Source organism: Gigantopelta aegis, chromosome 4, assembly GCF_016097555.1.
Source record: "Gigantopelta aegis isolate Gae_Host chromosome 4, Gae_host_genome, whole genome shotgun sequence".
In the NCBI taxonomy this organism is placed as follows: domain Eukaryota; kingdom Metazoa; phylum Mollusca; class Gastropoda; order Neomphalida; family Peltospiridae; genus Gigantopelta; species Gigantopelta aegis.
The window spans coordinates 44,002,941-44,025,876 of NC_054702.1; the positions used below are offsets into that span (position 1 = coordinate 44,002,941).

At 35.9% G+C, this 22,936-nt stretch overlaps 1 protein-coding gene across 2 annotated transcripts in view; it reads left to right on the top strand.

Annotated features, from left to right (window-relative positions):
- Positions 1 to 22,936, top strand: part of LOC121370590 — a 304,206-nt gene that overhangs the window by 150,218 nt on the left and 131,052 nt on the right. For both annotated transcript variants that reach the window (XM_041495912.1, XM_041495913.1), the window contains 2 exons: positions 10,466 to 10,576; positions 18,313 to 18,429. In XM_041495912.1, the coding sequence (XP_041351846.1) occupies positions 10,466 to 10,576; positions 18,313 to 18,429 (228 nt within the window). The remainder of the gene's footprint in view (positions 1 to 10,465; positions 10,577 to 18,312; positions 18,430 to 22,936) is intronic.

A 22,936-nucleotide genomic window follows, 5' to 3' on the forward strand; every position in this document is an offset into this window, starting at 1 on the left:
ACCCAGTCTGTGAGATGGTGCATATAAAGGATCCCTTGCTGCTAATCAAAAAGACTAGCTCATGAAGTGCCGATAGCAGGTTTTCTCTCTTAATATCTGTGTGGTCCTTAACCATATGTCTGACGCCATATAACCGTAAATACAATGTGTTGAGTACGTTGTTAAATAAAGCATTTCCTTTCCTTTCTGTTCATTTCGTCCCACCCCCACTTTAAAAACACCTGTTGATACTCGCAAAATTCACTCAGCCCTCTGTGATTTGAAACCTAGCCATAAGTGATTTTAATGGCTCATTAACCATTAACCATTGTCAGACAGCCCATATAGATGAGTTGTATATGCCCAGGACTATGTGCATGAACCCTAATCAGTTACAAGTACAGAAAAAAAAAAATTAAAATTAAAATAATATAATACATGTATTTTTTGTGTGTGAATTACCTTGAATAAAAGATATGGCCATGCAATTTTAGCATGGGTGCAGCCCGACCCCAGGGTCAATGTTATAATGGGTACAGCACCCTCACGGGTGGGGGGAAGTCTGACACTATCAATCACATGTTGAAAAAATGTGACATTAACATAAATGCAATTATTTTCCATCATTTTATTTTTTGGGGGTATATACACTGTGGAAGAGGATTTCACTCAGTTTGGGTTTTGATGGAGTAGCTAGTGTTTAGCCAATGTGTTTTCTGCCAGTGGGTGTTTGGTCTGTACATATTCCAGCACTGCTTGGCTGTCAGGTTAATCTGGCTCTAGGTCACTTCATGGACCACACTGTCACTAACCACTGACCTGTGTTCTTGACAAGTGTCAGCCAAACAGTGGGTTTGTTTGTTGGTTTGTTTGTTGGTTTGTTTTATTTAATGATGCCACCAGAGCACATTGATTTATTAATCAGCTATTGGATGTCAAAACATTTGGTAATTTTTACATACATGTATAGGCTAAGGAAGGAAACCCGCTACATTTTTCCATTAGTAGCCAGGGATCTTTTATATGCACCATTCCATAGGCAGGACAGCACATACCATGTCAATTAATATACCAGTTGTGATGTGCTGGTTGGAGCAAGAAATAGCCCAATGAGCCCACTGACAAGCTCACTGACACTTTACCACTGGGCTACATCCTCCCCCCCCCCCCCCCCACCAAACTGGGGGCTTCAATGGGATGAACTATATACAAATAAATTAAAATGAAAAAACTCAATGAAATCATTGTGCTAGGTCTTTGGATATGTCAATAGATCCAAGAATAGCCTACTTCATTTATGGAAGTGGTATACCTGTACGTCCTTGCTATTAACTGAACGTGGTCCTTATGAAACTTCATGGGTTTTTTTTCTTTTATGCTTGAAGATATCCTCGTGTTTTTATAATAACCATTGTCGCAAACCTAGCTAACCACTTATTAAAACATGTACCAGGCAATGTTGTAATTTTCATTTTATTGATGTCACAAGCCATGTCCAAGAGACCAACTTAATACATCCTTAACTTGTCTGTACATTCTTAAAAAAGAATATATCACACATTTAAGGGGGCAGGACATAGCCCAGTGGTATAGCACTCGCCTGATATGCAGTCAGTCTAGGATCGGTCCCCATCTGGACGCATTGGGTGATTTCTTGCTCCAGCCAGTGCATCACTACTGGTATATGTGTAGGATGGTGTCTGTGGGATGGTGCATATAAAAGATATCTTGCTACTAATGGAAAAAAGGTAGTGGGTTTCCTATCTTAAGACAATATGTCGAAATTACGAAATGTTTGACATCCAATAACCGATGATTAACAAATCAATATGCTTTAATGTGTCGTTAAAGAAAACAAACTTTAACTTGACACATTTAGTACATTTGGTCAAACATTGTCATTATCTAAAGTTAAAAACAAATACATAGGTACTGCATAGGTTATTCATGTTGTTATGCATAGAACTGACACTGACACGTGGGTACATGTTGTCATGAGTAAAAGTGACACTGACACGTGGGTACATGTTGCTATATGTAAAACCGACACTGACACATGGGTACATGTTGTTATGAGTAGAATCGACACTGACATGTGAGTACATGTTGTTATGCATAAATGCGACACTGACATTTGGGTACATGTTGCTATATGTAGAACCGACACTGACACGTGGGTACCTGTTATTATGTGTAGAACTGACACTGACACATGGGTACCTGTTGTTATGTGTAGAAGCAACACTGACATGTGGGTACATGTTGTTATGTGTAGAATCAACACTGACACGTGGGTACCTTTTGTTACATCTAGAACTGACACTGACACTGGTACATGTTGTTACGTGTAGAACCGACATGGACACGGACATGGGGGTACACGTGGGTACATGTTGTTACGTGTAGAACTGACATAGACACTTGGGTACATGTTGATATATGTGGAACCGACACTGACACGTGGGTACACGTTGTTACGTGTAGAATTGTCCAATCCTACAGGAAGAGGATAATAACACTGAATGCATTTGTGGATTTTGTGGGCGTCCAGTGATTTGTGATAAATGTTTCAATCATTTCATCACTATTGTCTCAGCGTTTTGTCTTGTCATTTTGTACCCTTTCCCTGTCGGTGGAGAGTGAGACTTGTGTTGGGATCATTCTTGCATTAAGCCACAATCAAACCACGAAATTCTAAATACAAAGTTCAGAATTTCACAGTTCAATACATCTTCGTGCCGAGATGAAATAGGTCCTGGTTTTTTCTGTTTGTTCCAAGCTCATAGTAAGCCATTACCAAACGTTTACAACTGTGAATGAAAATTGTAAAAAGAAAATTCCATAGTTCTTGAAATAATCACGTTATCCTCTTTGCATGTCGAAAGTGACCAACTGTGAAGTGAACAGACAAGAGTTTTGGTGGATGTTGGTGAGGAAGGAAATGGCTAAATTCTTGCTGATCAATACTGCACTAGTGTCATGTTTCACTTCCTCCATTGACAACATTTTGCATGTATTAGCAGTATTGTCCACACGCCCATCAGACGTTTAGCTAGACGCCGCTCAGCGGTCATTATTGACCACTTAGTTGAGGGAGGTGACGTAACAATTAAATTGTTTGCAAGTTGCCAGTCAATTTCAGGAAGTTGCACCAATTCTTTTTGTGCACTGACGTGTGCAGTCGAATTCCTTTTGACACTAAAATATGTACTGTTGAATTCGCATTTACGCGGAAATATGCACTATGGGATTCTTTTTTAGACTAAAATGTTTTGTCATTCTTGATGGGTTTTTCTTAATTGAAGTTTAAAAATTTGTATTTCTTTTTTACTCATTCCTCAAGTATTTTATGCAATTAACAAATATGCAGTTGACAGGAATAAATGAGATATATCAAGAAATAAGAACTGTAGTCTTTCCCACAGGGAACAGCTTTTTTCATATTTTGGAATTTACTACAAGTTATTTTTTTTCTGAGCTGATTGTTTACTAAATTGTACACACAAAAAACAGTAATTTTTGGTTATTTCCAAAACATTTTCACTTTACTTACGTCAAACCAAACTGAAATTATTTACCAAAATGTTTTTGGTAGGAGGATGGGACAGACTATAGATAGTTCCTGATTTATGAAATGAAAGGTTTTATTGCTATGACTACAAGAGCAATTCATTGGAAGTGAACAGTAGACAGTCACTTGTTATTTTTCTGATGTTTCACTGTGGTAAATTGTACCTCAATTTGTTAAATATATATATATGCCTTCTGGTGACACAGACTACTATAGAAATGCTATACCATCAAGGCAAATGAATTAAAGAAACATAAAGTGATTTATTTATTTATTTTTAACCATTATTCTCCACCTCAAATATTTAAATCTTCACACACACACACACACACACACACACACACACACACACAGACAGACACACACAGACACACACAGACACACATACACACACATACACACACAGACACACACACAGACACACACAGACACACACACACACACACACACACACACGCACACACACACACACACAAACACACACACAGACACGCACACACACACAAATATTGAACAATAAGTCTAAATGATTACAAACTTAAAAGCTAAGCTCTCTAAAAAAAACCTTAATTTTTTTAACAGCTTTCAACAGAAATATATTAAAAAAAAAACTCCACAAGACCCATTCAAACAAAGAATAATTTATTGTTTTATTTGCAGTTATTTGTTCAATATTTGTCCAGAGATTGTGTTTTACACAGAATGTGTTAGTTATGTGGATTAGTGTTTGGGTTTGTGTAAATTTGAGAACTTACTTATTAAATAAATGTCTTCACGCTGTCAAGGTAAACGAGAGCAAGATGCATTCCATCTTTGAAAAGCAATTCTTGAGCAAACTTCCCCTCAAAACGATCATATGCCGTACACAGCTATTTTCACAGGATTAACACTAGCTTAAATATATATGTATTCTCAATTGATTTTAACTCGGAGCTTTGTTCTGTGTGTTGTTCTCTGTGGCCACTTGTATTGACAAGCAGATCAACGATTCTTACTGGATGCAAACACTTGATTTTACTCAACACTGTCTACATGCCCGTGTAACGGACATACGGAAGTTTGAAAACTCTGAGCTAATCAATGAACAAACACAGGTCCTCTCGGCGTCACATTCAAGTGGTAATTGGATTGGAGACTTCAAAGAGTTCAACATTTAAGCATGTGAACTATTCCGTTCAGAAGGAACAAACCGTTTCCAGGAATTAATAAAAGACCTTCTTCCTTCCCCGAGAAAACAAGCAAACAAACAAGTTATGACTATTGGTGTACACACTGAAACATGGATTTTCTTGTGTTCTTGTTTTACTGAAAATATTACAGTTTTGTTTCTGATAAAAGTATTTGTTGCGTGGTATATATACTGATGGAAAGAAATAAAGGATCACACAGATAGCAACAAGAAATAATGTTGACTGGGAACATATAGACATCACATTCAACACTACAGACATTCAATCCCACATTACAGCTTGGTATGAAATACAGACATTATGACGCTAGTATGTTCCCTTATTTTTTTCCATAAGTATATTTCATTGTGGGATATTATTTGTCTAAAGTTGCCAGTGCTATAACATCCAGGTCTTATTAGGTTTCTTATGAAACAGAGTTCTCCTCTGCTGTAATACATTGTTGTCTGTGTGATCATTAGGGTTTTTTCTGGGTCAATTCACTCTTTGTGTTAAAACAGTATTTAATATAGCAACAAACGTTGATGAAGTTCTCAGTTCATTACTGGACACTTAGGTATGCAGGGGCAGAATGTAGCACAGTGATAAAGTGCTTTGCATATGCACAGTCAGTCTGGGATTTGGTCCTCGTTGTGGGGGGGGGGGGGGGGGGGGGATGGGGCATTGAGTTATCTCTCATTCCAGCCAGTGCACCACAACAGATGTAAGAAAGGTGGTGCTATGCACTATGCTATCTCTGTGTGTGTGTGTAGGAGGAGGGGGGGGGGGGAGCATTGGGTTATTTCTCATTCCAGCCAGTGCACCATAACATGTATAAGAAAGGCTGTGGTGTGAAATATGCTCTGTGGGATGCTGCATGTAAAAAGATCCCTTGCTGCTAATCAAAAAGTAGCTTATTGCGTGGCAGAAGTGGGTTTCTTCTCATTATATGTGTGGTCCTTAACCATATATCTGACACCCACAGTTAAAATGTGTTGAACACAATGTTGAATAAAAAATTTTACTTTGTTCCTTACTTATGCAGAGATACGGTTTTGTTAATGGTAACATGACAAGACCATTATTGTTTAAACAGTAACACATTTTTTTTTTTTACCTGTTTCAGTCTATTAATCCCAAAAGAAAACCCTGTTAGATTCAGTGGTCTCATGAACCCATAGTATTTCAGGTCCTGATGATAGACATTCAGACAAGGATTGCTGCATTACTGGCATTTGGTGAGGGTAGTTGGCCATGATGGCACATCCACAATGACAACGTTTGTAATTTATATGGAAATATCCCAATTAAGCCCCAAGACTAGCATTTGGATATAAAAAAAAAGCACCCACTAATCTTCCTAAAATCTCTCAGATAAATGTTTTTACAAACCTTTTTAATTATATAGTCTATAAAATACAATACAGAATGACAGAACGTAAACAATAGGAGTGTTTATTTTGTTTAACGACACCACTAGAGCACATTGATTTATGAATCATTGGCTATTGGATGTGAAACATTTGATAATTCAGTCATAGTTGTGAGAGGAAACCCGCCACATTTTTAAAATTAGCAATGGATCTTTTATATGCAGTTTCCCACCGACAGAACAGCATATACCATACATGTCGTGGGGCACTGTTTGGGATGGGGCAGAAAACTCCAAGGGTCCAGTGAAGAGGTTTGACCCTACGACAAGTGCTATACTGACCTGTGTTGGATCCTGCGGATAACAATAGGACATACGTTATACAAATGTAGTATGTTCACAATGACACTATTATAACTAAACTTGGTTAAACTTGAAAAATAAACCAGATTTCTGTCTATTAACTGTTTTCATCAGTATGTTCACATATCCATACATGCATCCATGCATCCATCTATCCATTAATCCATCCATTCATCCATCCATCCACATATCCATCCATCCAATCACCCACCCACCTATCCATTCATTTATCCATCCATTCATCCATTAACACATCCATCCATTGATAGATCCATCCATCCATCAATTAACAGATCCATCCCTCCAATCACCCATCCACCTATCCATTCATGCACCCACCTATCCATTCATCTATCCATCCATTCATCCATTAATGCATCCATCCATCAATTAATGCATCCCTCCCTCCATCCATCCAATCACCCACCCACCTCTCCACCCATGCATCCATTCATCCATGCACCCATGCATCCATGCATCCATGCATCCATCCATGCATCCATGCATCCATCCATGCATCCATCCATCCATCAATCCATCCATCCATCCATCAATCCATCCATCCATCCATTGCACATGCATGTTGTTACCACTTCCCAGCGTGTCTGGGTTGATTCTGAAACTAATAGCACTGTCTGTTCACACAGTCTGATCTGATCATAAACTTCTCACAATAGTCGGGGTGTGTACATAGCAATTATGATATTAAGTTTTAGTGCTCCCTTCAGCATGATGCAAGCTCTCTCTTCACTGGTGTTTGATGTGCAGCAGTTCTGTATAAATGAAGTTCACTTGACCACATACAAAATTTAATTAACAGAATATATTATGCCTACATATGGAAAGATAACACAAATCATGTGTTGTAATTCTTAGCTATCATATTTATTTGTATTTGTATCAATCCATGTAATATTCATCACTAGCTTTCTCCATGCATCCATCCATGCAGTCATCCATCCATCAATCCATCCATCCAATCATCCATCCATGCAGTCACCCATCCTTCCATCCATCCAATCATCCATCCACCCATCCTCCCATCCATTCTATCATCCATCGTTCCAACCATCCATTCAAGCACCCAACCTCATCCATCCATCCATCCATCCATCCATCCATCCATCCAATCATCCATCCTTCCATCCATCCAACCATCCATCCACCCATCCTCCCATCCATCCAACCATCCATTCAAGCACCCAACCTCATCCATCCATCCATCCATCCATGTATCCATCCATCCATCCATTTATCCATCCATCCATCCATCCATCCATCCATCCATCCATCCATCCATCCATCCATCCATCCATCGATCCATCCATCCATCCATCCAGTCACCAATCCATCCATCCAGTTGCCCATTCATCCATCCATCCAATCATCCATCCAATCATCCTTTTATTCATCCATCCATCTGTCCATCCATCCATGCATCCATCCATCCATTCATCCATTCAGTAGCCCATCCATCCATCCATCCATCCATCCATCCATCTGTCCATCCATCCATCTATCCATGCATTCTTCTATCCACCCACTTTCGTGAATAATACTTTCTTCATAATGAAAAAGCAACAAAAAACCCCACATTTACTCATACTTACAGGTCTTTACATGTTTCTTTTCACTTGTTTACATTACCTAAATGTGTTTGTTGTGTTTGATGGCATTTACAAAATATAGAACATTCTGGGCTACTAATATTACCCTGTATACAACAGACCAAGAAAAACAAATATGTTGATTGTAATTCCACTTTGATAGTTGGTCATTGTGATGATAAGAGTAGTGAGATAGTTTGTAAGAGGACATTATTTTGGCTGTTGGAATCTGTGAACAGACCTCCTTGAAAGGAAGGTCGAGGCTTCTGTGTATGGGAGGTTTGCCCACCATCCATAATCATAGGGCTTGCCCTGACCTGTGTGAATAGGTGTGGAGACACAAATCATAATTTATATACTTCAACTTAGAACAATGTGCTGTGCTCAGTGAGCCGCGACGCAGTCACTGCCATCATAGATGACACAGTAACACAGAACAAGTATCCTCGTTATGCTGTGTGTATAGTTCAGTAGTAGGAAGTGAACTAGAGAGCATTATGGTGGATTAAAATTACTAGAAGGAACAAAATAGTTTTCAGTTTGTTTAAGAAGCCATTAAAATCAGATAGATGCTCTAAACAAAAAACAAAAAGGTGGGTACCTTAAGTTGAAGTATGCTATCTACAGTACTAATAATTTATGTAAGGTTAAGTATGTATAATATCTGGAGGGTCATGTTTTAGGATGTGTTTTGTTTTTAATCCGGGTAGCTGAGGCAGTGCAGAGGTTTTATGTGACTTATAAATGTAGAATATATAGTGCATGTAGGCCTGTATTTTGTGACTAACTTTTCAGCTTACTAACTATAGCATGTTTAATGGGGTCGTTGTTTACTGTGTAGAACAAGGAGGACAGTTTGTTCCTGATTAATACAATGATAATTATCCATTCTCTAATTTACACATTTGTTGTTTTGGGGGTTTGGGGGTTTCACATAGACCATGAAAAGCCTCAGATGCTTAAAGTTTTTATGTTTATGTGTGACCAGCCTCGGTGGCATCGTGGTTAGGCCATCGGTCTACAGGCTGGTAGGTACTGGGTTCGGATCCCAGTCGAAGCATGGGATTTTTAATCCAGATACCGACTCCAAACCCTGAGTGAGTGCTCCGCAAAGCTCAATGGGTAAGTGTAAACCACTTGCACCGACCAGTGATCCATGACTGGTTCAACAAAGGCCATGGTTTGTGCTATCCTGTCTGTGGGAAGCACAAATAAAAGATCCCTTGCTGTTAATTGGAAAGAGTAGCCCATGAAGTGGCGACAGCGGGTTTCTGATGCCATATAATCGTAAATAAAATGTGTTGAGTGTGTCGTTAAATAAAACATTTCTTTCTTTCTTTCTTTATGTTTATGTGCTTCAAGTTTATTTTCAAGTGCTTGAATGTTTCAGAAAAACCATGCATTTAGTAACAAAGATGAAAGTACAATACATTTTACACTTTTCTGTGAGAAAAAATTATAGTTGAGAACATTAGCCTTCAAAGACGTGTCTTGAAAGTCCATGATTAAAAGACATTTCCCTGTACATGTATTACAGACAATTTTTGTTTCAGCCATATATATATATATTGTTGGGTACACTCATGAACCTTACTGTTGATTTTCTCTAAAACAACAGGTCACAATTGTTCTAGCATATAATAAGTCTTTTATTTTACTGCCAGCTATTTAGGCTTATTCTAAAGGTAGTACACCAGGTTCAGCACATTGTTTATTTGTGTATTATGAATGTTTTTTCTGAATGTATTAAGATGCATTGTTCAAGATAATTACACAATAAGAACTGCCTGATCTAGGGGACTGATTGGATAACTCCAATCACAGCAAGCATAACTGAGCATAAACATACAAATAAATATCTGTACCAAAACTGGTCAAGTCTGTAACAAATAAAGTTTGTTTTATTTATTGACACCACTAGAGCACATTAATTAATTAATCATTGGCAAACATTTCTAACACGTCATCAGAGAAAACCCACAACATTTTTCATAATGCAGCAAGGTATCTTTTATATGCACTTTCCCACAGACAGAAAAGCATATATCACAGCCTTGGATCAGTTGTGGTGCACTGGTTGGAATAAGAAAAAAATCCATTCAGTTCAATGGATCTATCAAGTGGTTCAATCTTGCACCTCAAGCGAGCACTCAACTGACTGAGCTAAATCCTGCCCCAAGTATGTAACAGTGCTAACTAGTAAATATTACCATGCTTTCACAATTATCACATTACCGTGAGCTAAATCCTGCCCCAAGTCTGTAACAGTGCTAACTAGTAAATATTACCATGCTTTCACAATTATCACAGTATATTTCCTTACCTCTGGAGGAATTATATTAAAAACAGTTGTTTTTGTAAGGTACCTTATTTTAAAAAAACGGACCTATTTTTATCTTTGTAGATTGACCGGATTGCGAAATACGATGAATACCTCAATGAGCTGTTAACTAAAACACATGCCTCTCAACCAGACTTCGAGGACCTCTGTAAGGCATCCAAGAGAGTGAATGCGGTGAGTTGCTTCACAAAGAGTTAGCAAATACATGGGGGGAGGGGGGTCATGGGTATGTTAAGTCTAATAATTGAATTGTTTTGAAATTCTGTGGATGGTGGGTATTGAAGACTTGTGATTTAAAGTTTGTTTTGTTTAATGACACCACTAGAGCACATTAATGAGTGTCAAACATTTGGTAATTTTGACAATATAGTCTTTAGAGAGAAAACCCGCTACATTTTTTCTAATACAGCAAGGGATGTTTTATATGCACCATCCCACAGACAGGATAGCATATACCACAACCTTTGATATACCAGTCGTAGTCTTATAATTGAATTATATTGAAATTCAGTGGGTGGTGGGTATTGAAGACTTGTGATAAGCAGCTCTTCCCTGACCATGTTGCAACATTCTGACTTGTAATCATACTAATTAATTTTAAATGGCTCCCATCTCACTTGCCCTAGTGGTTAATATCAATTCACTTCCTTTATTTTTATTTCTTTATGGATTCTGTTAAGGTATCATAAAATTGGCCTGGCAAAACGTTTCCCCCCGAGGGGATTAAAAATTTAAAAAAAGAAAGAAATTATAGTCTATATACTGACAAAATATTTAACTAAAAATAAGCTATAAAACTACATTTGAACTAATGAACAACGACAAAATTGTCGTATTTCCAGGCTAATTGTTTGTTGAAGTCTTATTTCTGTTAGAACTCTGTCAGAGTTTACTGAGGACAACGATGGTCAAGCTGATGTGTCTGGGAGTGGGACGGTGTTATAAAATTGGGTCTCAATTAAAAGCCTTCTCACAAACACCTAATATTTGTTTTTGAAGGTGACTAATATGCCATGACTATATCACCAGTGGCCATGACAGTAAGTAATATCCCACCTTTATGAGTCAGGGCAATTGTGAAACCACAAACAATTCAACAAAGGAACACTGTGCAGTCTTATGAACCTTTCAACAGACTGCAAACTGCAGTGTGTGCAGCAATTGCTTTAAAAACAGCAGTTGAAAACGTGTCCGTGTGCATTTATTTGATGTCTCATTTAGCCTGTCCTTTTGATGTTTGCCACACTATGCAGTCAGTGTTGGACAATTTGGCACGGACAGAGTGCTTTCTGCCACATGCCTGTTTGAAGAGCTACTTACGTGTTTACTAACATCTACATACAACAGAAAGCCACAGTGTCTCCTGTTTTAGATCCTTCAAAAAGAGTTTTTTTTGCAAGGAGCATGCTAAAATATTTGAGTTTGATAGCTAGCAGCCTTGCTTTCTGAATTGTTTTATAGAGTATTCACATTGGAGCTGTTTACTGAAACCATTTTGTATCTACAATTTACTTATTCTTTTCTTTTTTAAATACACATACCTGGTATATAACTTTAACCCTTGGTCTAATGTTTATCATTTTAACATTTTACTACTATATGAAAGAAATTATACACTTTCATATTCTGAAGATGGGTTTTTTGGTATGATGGAATCATGTCGTCATCATAGGCATATGGGCTCCCATTTAAGTAGGGGTTGGGGAGCAACCTAAAATTTGCCCAAATTAAATTCTTGATTGAAAATGCCAGAATCTGCAAAACAACATTTATTCATATTTGCATTACTACCAAACAGCTGTATATATATATATATATATATATATATATATGGTTTCAAATGAATCACTACACATTTTACATAGATTACAACTAATATTGTGAGTAAACAATAGAAATAGAGAGGGAAAAGGTTTGAATCCAGATAATTTTGTATGAATATTTCCATTGTTTTTTCCTCAATGCAAATATTTGCTCCAGCACTGGAAGGGGACACTTGACCACCACCAACCTCCCCCCCCCCCCCCCTGCGATCCCCAGTCTCGTATATTTTTGCATGTCATTGAAATAAAAAAAATGTGTGTGAACATCCAAAAATCTTTTATGAAAATTTTGTATTATAAATATAGCTAATGAAACCTGTTAAGAGAATGTTTCACATCAAATTCACTGAAATATTTCAAAATGTCTTTCTATAAAAAGGTCTATCCTCTTTAGTGCAGTCTAACATGGGCATTTTTTCTTTGATCATTTTTGTTTTTTTCATTTGCTATCCCCCTCAGTTTGTTCTAACATGAAGCATTCTTTCTTTTGAAGAGCGTTCATTTCTTCATTTGCTTGTGAAATTGTCGTGGGCACGAATGTTGCCAGGGGCTAAGAAAAAAAATCCGGTCCGGTATCCCACTCAGACGACTGCCATTCCGACTTTATAAATAAAAACCAACACACAGAGTGGATTTGGCTTGAATATTTGGCTTGAATATTTTTAAACTTGAACTTGAGAAAGGAACTTTAAAAAAAACCCACATGCCAAGAGCATTAAATAGAAAAACAACAATCCCTGACCCCATAAAAAACCTTTTTAAATTTGGAGCCACGTGTTACAAAACAAATATATTTTACAGTTTTTGTTGAGAACTCGACACATTGTGATATGATGACCATTTTGTTGCCAATGCTCTGATATTCTAGAATAACAATACACTCGAAATATTTCTACCACTTTTTTAATATGAACAATCCTATTTTGTGAATTCACAGTTCTGGACAATGGAATTTGTTGTTTTTTAATGTTCAGGTCAGGCTGGGTATTTTAAACAAGTTTGTATCACAATACATGTACCTTGTATCATAAGACACATATCAGAATACATGTAAATTATTTACAATGTAGCATCAACAGTATTTGCATCTACAATTTACTTATTCTTTTCTTTTTTAAATACACATACCTGGTATATACCTTTAGCCCTTGATCTAATGTTTATCATTTTAACATTTTACTACTATATGAAAGTTTCCCCTGAGGGAATTAAAAATTAAAAAAACAAGAAAGAAATTATCAACAGTATTTTAAGGAAGGCATCTTACAAAATAAAGAAAATACATGACTCAAGTTGAAGTTTATTAAATATTTAAACCTTACAACATATAGATCATCTCAAATAATGGGGAATATCAATATAAGTAGGGTATATCATAATATGAATTGATTACCATTTGAATCATAATATATCAGTACACTGGTAACAACATGTAGGGTATATCATAATATGAATTGATTACCATTTGAATCATAATATATCAGTACACTGGTAACAACATGTAGGATATATCATAATATGAATTGATTACCATTTGAATCATAATATATCAGTAATTTGGTAACAACAAGTAGGGTATATAGGGAATAACTGGTTACTGTCTTAAGATTATGATATCAGCTTTATCCTGCGATGGTTAGAATGGCGAATGCAGCAAGGCTCTGCCGAGCTGCATTCGCCATTCAACCTGAGCAGGAAAGCCGATATCTTAACACAGTAACCAGTTATTTCTTTTATCTTGCAATTCTATAGAAATATTCGAAAAATTATTATTTATTCCAATTTTGTGCACGCAAATCGAGTATTGTCAACCTAGCAAGGCTTTTGTCGTATGACATCATTATTGTAAGATGCTCTCTACATTTTGACACATTAGAAAAGCGTTTCTAAACTCTTAATTCATAAATAAATATACAAGTTTTGTATTGTTATCACAAAACTTAAAGTTATTTGTATTTACAGCACTTCAACAAATGATTTAAAGAGTGTTTATTCAAAATCTACTCTGAAATACTCGAGTCGAGTTGAGCTTATGTCACGTGACGTATATTTTTGGTCAGTGACCAAAAATATAGAGATTTATCTAGTGATCATATCTTGCCAATGTATATAGTGATTGCAGGATAAATCATAATATGTATTAATTAACATTTGAATCATAATATATCAGTACACTGGTAACAACATGAGTCACTTCCCATTAGAGTGGAATGACAGATTAATGTTTTCCCCCCACCGCAACCAGTGCCCAGTGACTAAGATGAAAGACCATGGTCCTATTTAAGATACATTACAAGTAAAAGATCCCTTACTGTTTTTTGGTATGAGTAGCCTATGTGGAGGCCGTAGGTTTCTTGTGTTTGTTGAAATAACTATTGTGATACCTAACAGACATAGTTAAAATATGCTGAGGTGTCATTAACAAAATTCCTTTCCTTCATTTCCTTTCCTTTCCTCTACCCACAGTCATTTGATGTGACTACCTTTCAACTTCCACTTTGCTGGGTTGATAATTGTCTGTAGATTCATTGAATACCGTCAACTTGATTGTCATTTCTGTGAATCATCCAAATCTGAGTTTTTTTGTTGGGGGTTTTGTTTTTAGTATGGATTCAGTCCATCAGATACATGTAGTTATGTTAGTTATATATGTAACCATATAAACAAGGACAGTAAATTGTATGAACAAAAATCTTGCATAACTAAAGCTACAAAAGCTATGGTGATCTTAATGAATGTTAATTAAAAACAATTTTTTTTAAATTATCTGATAAAATACTTTACTGCTGAGCTCAAGGTTACGTTTTCACATTTAAACCCATTTTGTTTTTACTTATTATAAATTCTAGATCAGTGAAACTTAGTTTATATTTACATAGACCTATCCCAAATGCATGCTAAAAAAATAAACATTTATTAAATTAAAATTTAATATGATTTTTAATTTTAAAAAATGTAAAAGTGTTCAATTATCCCAATGCATGCTAAAAATTATAAAATTTATTGAATTAAAATTTAATTTGATTTTTAATTTAAAAAAATATAAAAGTGTTTAATTAATTAATTAATTAAACATCTTTTAAAGTGTTTAATTTTTTTTAAATAAAAAAATAAATTAATTAACAATTTATTTTTTAAATAAAATTAATTATAATTTGTTATCATTTTAAACATGAATTGAGATGGAAATCTATTGATTCAATCTTTGAGTGACTCCAAATAAGTTTTTGACAATTTTATTGAATTCTTGTGTTTATTTTATCCATTTATGTTTGTTTGTGACTTACACTTGTCCTCTGAAATGACTTTGGGATGGAGCCAATAATGAAATAGAGAGCGTAACAAGTTTAAACTGGACAGTTGATGGTCAAATTGAGTGTAATTGTTTTTGTACCTGTCAGGAATTCAGTTTGTATGTTAACAAGTAATTGTTTTTGTACCTGTCAGGAATTCAGTTTGTATGTTAACAAGTAGTCACGGTGAAGTCTTGGCTTGTGCTGCTGCTTGTCAAAGTCAACAAGACATAACGATGGAAATCCCTGCAAGAAACTATGTAGGCTAAATAATGCATTTTAATTATCCACACTGAATGAACTGCAGTTCTCAAATACAAATCCTGTGTAAACGGCACAGTTTAAAAATATGTAGCCTACATAAACTTTAATTGTAAACTATGTAATTGTAGCTTGAAGTAATTAATAAATTGTAGCCTGAACAAAATTGCTGAACACTGTTCATTTTTAAAAAATAATATAATTATGTACTTCTACAATGAATAAAGTGCAGGTTTGAATTATGTATTCTAAATCAATTTTAGTTTTATGATTTAGTCTGAATAAAACTTAACTGTAAAATATGATCATGCATATAACTGCTTGAAAAATATACTCAACAAAATTAATTATTAGTCAAGACATTTTTAGTACTTTTCATTAAACATGCTTTTTCAAAACCTCCCCCCCAAATTAACATTATTAGTCAAACCAACAAAGTCAGATTCTTTTATAAGGCATCATGTACTTAATGATTTAAATAACACCAACAAAATGACAAGTTTCATTACGAACTAACATCTAACAAATCCCATCTGAATGCACATTCCGTAGTTTTCACCAAGGCATAGACTATTTATTTTTTAATGCATGCAACTGTTTGTGTGTATCATAGGTCAGATTTTAGTGAAGCAATGTTTAAAAGTCGTCTGTGATCAAAACATGCTAAAATAATATGACACTACCAAACAATGACCAAAACTCTACTGGCCTTTAAATAATTGTGTTGTGTATATATAGTGTGAATAATATACAGTCAAAATAAAGTATGGGTTGGGGTGACAAGGGGGTGGTTTACTGAGAAGGGTTTTTATCTGAATTTTGTTTTAAAATATGTAGCCAGAATAAAATAAATGAACTGCCTTTAACATTCTATTGATTATGAAAAAGTGAAATACATGTATCTTCATATATAAAAAACTATATGTCATAGTAAACAAATTATGTAAAGTAGGCATGTCAATACAGGTAAGCAAATACTGTGGTGTTCTGTTAACAGTTAAGTAAACATAATTGTGATACTACCTTTACAATGTCAAGTGTGATGTTTTGAAAACAGGTCGAAATTATGATCATAAAACACTTCACCGTATTTGCTGTTCAATTTTGCCACATTTGTTTGGTCATGTCGAGCCCATAATATATGTCCTGCACTCATCTGCTGTCAGTTGATTGCTGGAGAGTTGTTTATATTCTTGACACCATAGCCATTGGCAGGGGTGGAGGGAGGGATGGGGCAGCGAAAGTTAGCTCATTCGGTTGAGTGCTCGCCTGAGGTGCTTGTGTCACAGGATTGAATCACCTTGGTTGATCCATACATTTAAATAGGATATTGTTAAACGATTATAAATAGGGTATTGTTATGCTACTATAAATACAATATTGTGACACCTGTAAATAGGATATTGTTATACCTTTATAAATAAGACATTGTTATACCCCTGCATATTGTCATTCAGTATATTTACACGCGATTAAGATATTTCAATGTTTAATGTCTGAACTTATCAAACTGTCAGCGTGTCAGCTATAATTATTGTTATCCTTAGTTTCATTTTATCACTGGAAAATGACAAATAGAGCAGGTGCTAATCTATGACCCATATTTTAATTGCCTTTAATATTCTACCTCAAGGCAAACTGTAGATAAATAAATACATTTTATGAGCTCCTGATGTAGATAATTGTAGTGTGTTGAGTTATTGGATGACTTGTATTTCAGATGGTGTGAGAGAGGATTGCAATGAGCTCCTGATGTAGATAAATGTGTTGTGTTAAATTATTGGATGGCTTGTATGTCAGATGGTGTGAGAGAGAGAGAGGATAAGCTCCTGACATAGATAACCATGTTGAGTTATTGGATGACTTGTATGTCAGATGGTGAGAGAGAGAGAGGATGAGCTCCTGAGATAGATAACCATGGTGTGTTATTGGATGACTTTTATTTCAGATGGTGAGAGAGAGAGGATGAGCTCCTGACATAGATAACCATGGTGTGTTATTGGATGACTTTTATTTCAGATGGTGAGAGAGAGAGGATGAGCTCCTGACATAGATAACCATGGTGTGTTGAGTTATTGGATGACTTTTATTTCAGATGGTGAAAGAGAGGATGAGCTCCTGACATAGATAACCATGGTGTGTTGAGTTATTGGATGACTTGTATTTCAGATGGTGAGAGAGAGAGGATGAACTTCTGACATAGATAACCATGGTGTGTTGAGTTATTGGATGACTTTTATTTTAGATGGTGAGAGAGAGGATGAGCTCCTGACATAGATAACCATGGTGTGTTGAGTTATTGGATGACTTTTATTTCAGATGGTGAGAGAGAGAGAGGATGAACTCCTGACATAGATAACCATGGTGTGTTATTGGATGACTTGTATTTCAGATGGTAAGAGAGAGAGAGGATGAGCTCCTGACATAGATAACCATGTTGAGTTATTGGATGACTTGTATTTCAGATGGTGAGAGAGAGAGAGGATGAACTCCGAGATGAATTGATTGGACAAAGTGTTGACTTGTATTTCAGATGGTGAGAGAGAGAGAGGATGAACTCCGAGATGAATTGAATGGACAAAGTGTTGAGTCTGTCCAGGACCGCTTCCCCAATGACGACCTTCACCTTTGTGAACCAGACAAGGTTCAGGTAACTATAATATACATGCATGCATGTAGGAAATTCCGGTTTGCACAATACATCTATCAGTACTGGTGATTTATAGTATACTACTCCTTTAAATCAGACCAAGTAAACTATCGTTCACTTTTAAGGGTGTATGCAGTTTACTAGGTTTTACTATCGGTTACTGTTGTGTACTGATATTACTGAAAAGGTACTGTGACAATACATGTCTGGCTTTACTATTGGTAGTTGCAGGTGTGTAAATTTTATACTAGGTTTTACTATCGGTACAACAATACATTAACACGGTATTTTTTGTTTTACTATCAGTAGTTTCAGTGGTGTGTACAATACATTTATACTAGGTTTTACTATCGGTAGTTGCACTGGTGTGTACAATACATTTACACTAGGTTTTACTATCGGTAGTTGCACTGGTGTGTACAATACATTTATACTAGGTTTTACTATCGGTAGTTGCACTGGTGTGTACAATACATTTATACTAGGTTTTACTATCGTAGTCTCAATACATTTATACTAGGTTTTACTATCGGTAGTTGCACTGGTGTGTACAATACATTTATACTAGGTTTTACTATCGGTAGTTGCAGTGGTGTGTACAATACATTTATACTAGGTTTTACTATCGGTAGTTTCAGTGGTGTGTACAATACATTTATACATTTTTATACGGTAGTTTCAGTTTTTACTTTATCAGTTTTAGTAGTCTCAGTGGTGTGTACAATACATTTATACTAGGTTTTTACTATCGGTAGTCTCAGTGGTGTGTACAATACATTTATACTAGGTTTTTACTATCAGTAGTCTCAGTGGTGTGTACAATACATTTATACTAGGTTTTTACTATCAGTAGTCTCAGTGGTGTGTACAATACATTTATACTAGGTTTTACTATCAGTAGTCTCAGTGGTGTGTACAATACATTTATACTAGGTTTTTACTATCGGTAGTCTCAGTGGTGTGTACAATATATTTATACTAGGTTTTTACTATCGGTAGTCTCAATGGTGTGTACAATACATTTATACTAGGTTTTTACTATCGGTAGTCTCAGTGGTGTGTACAATACATTTATACTAGGTTTTTACTATCAGTAGTCTCAGTGGTGTGTACAATATATTTATACTAGGTTTTACTATCGGTAGTCTCAGTGGTGTGTACAATATATTTATACTAGGTTTTTACTATCAGTAGTCTCTGTGGTGTGTACAATATATTTATACTAGGTTTTTACTATCAGTAGTCTCAGTGGTGTGTACAATACATTTATACTGGTTTTTACTATCAGTAGTCTCAGTGGTGTGTACAATATATTTATACTAGGTTTTTACTATCGGTAGTCTCAGTGGTGTGTACACTACATTTATACTAGGTTTTTACTATCAGTAGTTTCAATGGTGTGTACAATATATTTATACTAGGTTTTTACTATCAGTAGTCTCAGTGGTGTGTACACTATATTTATACTAGGTTTTTACTATCAGTAGTCTCAGTGGTGTGTACACTACATTTATACTAGGTTTTTACTATCAGTAGTCTCAGTGGTGTGTACAATACATTTATACTGGTTTTTACTATCGGTAGTTTCGATGGTGTGGACAATATATTTATACTATGGTTTTGTTTTTTATTGTTTGTAAATTACACCAAAAGTAATTAATGAAGAGATTCTAAACAACAACAGCTTGTATGGTGTACTTCTGGTTTGTTTGGACACACGTTGTGTTTGAACTTTCCTGTCAGTTACGCTTCATCTGGATGAACACTGGATTTTTTTTATCTTGGGTTCTTTGTTATTTTATACCACACCCAAGCTTTCTACTTAAATACTATCAAGTTCAAGTTCAAGTTACCAGGTACACCTTCCACTGTGTACAGGGGAGGGGTTGCATGGATTCAAAACAGGACAGCTTCCTTCGTATTTCATACAGTCTAACAGAAATCTGCTCAAACTTTGATGTGTCGGGGCCCCTAGCTTACCTCAAAAGAATGATCCTGTTTCATATAACCATATTTGATTACATGTCTTATTTACCATTAATAAAGCTCAGTTGTTGAGGTGGTGGCAGAATACATTGGTGGGTTTATAATTGGGTTGAAGTTTGAAGTGAAGGCCACTCTAAACACTGTGTACTCAGGTATGGAAGGCAAACATTGAGGCACTCCATTGTTAAACGTAAAATGTAAATCTATCTTAAAGAAGACTACATGTTGGACCAGCCATTTTTAATAATAATATGTCTAGCAGTATGAATGCCATTATGTACAGAGCTGCTTGATGATGATAATCATGACAACAATAATACTGTGGCAGATGAATAGATAAAACACTTTTTAACACATCACTTTATTGACATCTTCATTTTGGATGAATACTGCCTTAACTTTGAAGATTTCATACAGGGTTCATACACTTATGGTATCATTTATTTACTTCTTCTCTTTTTTTGTGCCATAACTATTGTGATGTTTTTCAAGGTGCATTTTAAATAAACAAATAACTTTAAAAAATGAAATTAAAATATTTTATTATGATATTGGTAACACTTGAGTATAATAATTTTAACATATAATACATTAAGATTCCAAGAGTTTAGGTATTTTTCTTCAAGAGTTTTAAGCACTTTCCTGGGTGAAGATTTTTCCTCAACACGGGATATAGCCCAGTGGTAAAGCGCTCACTTGATGTGCAGTCGGTTTGGGATCAATCCCCGTTGGTGGACCCATTGGGCTATTTCTTATTCCAGCCAATGCACCACGGCTGGTATATCAAAGGCTGTGGTATGTGCTATTCTGTCTGTGGGATGGTGCGTATAAAAGATCCCTTGTTACTAAGTGAAGATGTAGCAGGTTTCCCCTCTAAGACTATACATAAAATTACCAAATGTTTGACATCCAATAGCCAATGATTAATAAATCAATGTGCTCAAGTGGTGGTGTTAAACAAACCAAACTTTTAACTTTGTCATGACTTTCCAAGATGCATGCAAAGCCTGTATTTTGATCCACATAATCTGACCACAGAAAAGGATCATAATCTGACCACAGAAAAGGATCATAATAGCAGTGATAAGTCTATGTTGATCTGTTGCAGCATAAGCCTGGTTTAATCTTGTGGCATGGCTGTAACAAGTATATAAATCTGACTTAGTTCATTCTGTAAGAGAGCTTGCCTCAGGTGCTTTGGTCCTAGGATTAAAGCCCCTCAGTATACCCATTATCTAATTTTGTTTTTGTCCATGACATTCAGTGGTTTGTGCTGTCCTGTCTGTGAGAAATCTTTTATAAAAGATCCCTTGCTACTAACGGAAAAATGTAATGGTTTCCTCCAAGACTATACATTGTATATGTCACAGTTATCAAATGTTTAACATCCAGTAGTCCATGATTAAATTAAACCAGTGTGTTCTAGTGGTGTCACTAAGCAAAACAAACAACAAAGTTAATTTCTTAGCTGCCATTTAGTTTAAAATGCATCTGGCCTGGTGCTTATAAAACTTTTAGAGTCTAGACTCGAGACTCTAATAGAGTCTGACCGGCCTCGGTGGCGTCGTGGTTAGCCATCGATCTACAGGCTGGTAGGTACTGGGTTCAGATCCCAGTCAAGGCATGGGATTTTTAATTCAGATACCGACTCCAAACCCTGAGTGAGTGCTCCGCAAGGCTCAGTGGGTAGGTGTAAACCACTTACACCGATCAGTGATCCATAACTGGTTCAACAAAGGCCATGGTTTGTGCTATCCTGCCTATAGGAAGTGCAAATAAAAGATCCCTTGCTGCCTGTCATAAAAAGAGTAGCCTATGTGGCGACAGCGGATTTCCTCTAAAAAACAGTGTCAGAATGACCATATGTTTGACGTCCAATAGCGGATGATAAGATAAAAAATCAATGTGCTCTAGTGGCGTCGTTAAATAAAAGAAACTTTACTTTACTAATAGAGTCTGAGACAGTAATGTCATGGCAATGCCTTACAAATTGCATGCGTGTGATGTCATTTGAGATTGAGTCAGGACTCTAAATGTTTTATAAGCACGGGCCCTGGTATGGGTTTTGTGAGGACACCAGTACCGGCAAGTTAAACACTTCAAAAGTAGCAATAAAATGATCCTCTTTAAAGGCATGTAATGGAGAGAACTTAATTTACAAACTTGAAGGACACTTTTTCTTTGTATTTGTTCTGTTAGCAAAGCAAAACGAAACTGATCTGTACAGAAATAGAAGAATAAAGAACCGACCTTCTGACTATGGGACATGGTTCAATGTTTTCAAATCCGTAAATACAAATCAAATGAAATTGCAGACAGTGAGTGAAGTGAGTGGACACTTTTACAAACAGTGTGCACCAGCTGTCAGTGCATTCAAATAAAAGTGTAAACATAAGCCCTCGCTATTTAAAGAATGACATTATAAACACAACAGTTTGGCAAAAGAAACCAGAGATTAAGGTTTATGGATTTTCAATGGTTGTAATATTTTGTCTTATTACAAAGTTGTTGTTATAACATA